This window comes from Sphaeroforma arctica, assembly GCF_001186125.1.
Source record: "Sphaeroforma arctica JP610 unplaced genomic scaffold supercont1.259, whole genome shotgun sequence".
NCBI classification, from domain to species: domain Eukaryota; class Ichthyosporea; order Ichthyophonida; genus Sphaeroforma; species Sphaeroforma arctica.
Genome location: NW_014040299.1, coordinates 11064 through 12428, shown reverse-complemented (window position 1 = coordinate 12428; position 1365 = coordinate 11064). Strand labels below are relative to the sequence as shown.

At 44.2% G+C, this 1365-nt stretch overlaps 1 protein-coding gene across 1 annotated transcript in view; it reads right to left on the bottom strand.

Moving 5' to 3' along the window:
• Window positions 1–1365, bottom strand: part of SARC_04524 (hypothetical protein) — a gene marked incomplete at both ends in the record, with an annotated part of 9204 nt that overhangs the window by 809 nt on the left and 7030 nt on the right. The window contains one exon of the mRNA XM_014301619.1: window positions 752–877. Coding sequence (XP_014157094.1) covers window positions 752–877 — 126 coding nt within the window. The remainder of the gene's footprint in view (window positions 1–751; window positions 878–1365) is intronic.

Below are 1365 nucleotides of genomic sequence, written 5' to 3'. Positions count from 1 at the left end.
CAACATCAATGCAAGGAGAAGGCATATACAACATATACAACATCCCTGCAAGGAGAAGGCATATACAACATTTACAACATCCCTGCAAGGAGATGGCATCTACAACATATACAACATCAATGCAAGGAGAAGGCATATACTATATATACAACATCAATGCAAGGAGAAGGCATATACTACATATACAACATCAATGCAAGGCAAAGGCATATACAACATATACAACATCAATGCAAGGAGAAGGTATATACAACATATACTGCATCAATACAAGGAGAAGGCATATACAACATATACAACATCAATGCAAGGAGAAGGCAGGAGAAAGAAGGAGCATGCATCCCTAAAACTCTAAAATGCATCAATGCACACCTGGCAATAGGACGAGCGCACGGGGGAAGAAGCAAAGACATGTCTAGCTGACAAGTGACCGCTGACAGCTGACAACTGGCATGCGCAAGTGTGTGCGCCTGCAGATCGCTTATGGACACCGCTGCTGAAGAGGTTCGTACAGACAATAACAACACACAATGCTTTGGACAAAAGCAAAGTACTAGGCACCAAACAAAAGAAACAAAAGGTAGTGAACAGAAGCAATATACATGACAGGAAATAGAAGCAACAATAAGGGCATTAAAAGTAGGTATGTTTAGTATATATATATATATATACGTATATATAAGAAGACACATACAGGACATAGACATAGACATAGACATAGACATATACATAGACCTATACATAGACATACCCGGGGGATGCGTTGTCAACGTAGACGCCCCGCATGAACGGTAGATTGAATTCCAGTGACACTGCGCTGTCAATGCCACCCACAACGTACTTGGACGGACCACGCCCAGGCAGCACAGACAGATCTCTGCAGAGAGAATGAAATGGCATGAAAACACGCACACGCACACACACATAACAGACAGATCTCTGCAGAAAGAATGAAATGGCATGAACACACGCACACGCACACAACAGACAGATCTCTGCAGAAAGAATGAGCCGGGATGAACACACGCACACGCACACGCACATAACAGACAGATCTCTGCAGAAAGAATGGGATGGGATGAACACACGCACACGCACAAGCACACGCACATAACAGACAGATCTCTGCAGAAAGAATGGGATGGGATGAACACTCGCACACACACAAGCACATAACAGACAGATCTCTGCAGAAAGAATGGGATGGGATGAACACACGCACACGCACATGCACACGCGCAAGTCAAGGATTAAAGATATGCACTCACTTGGAGGGATCACTGCAGGAAACAGTCAGGCGAAGGGATATACCTATGCATCACCACAGCCCACAGTAGCACGTACTTAATAAGCACAGGTGAATGC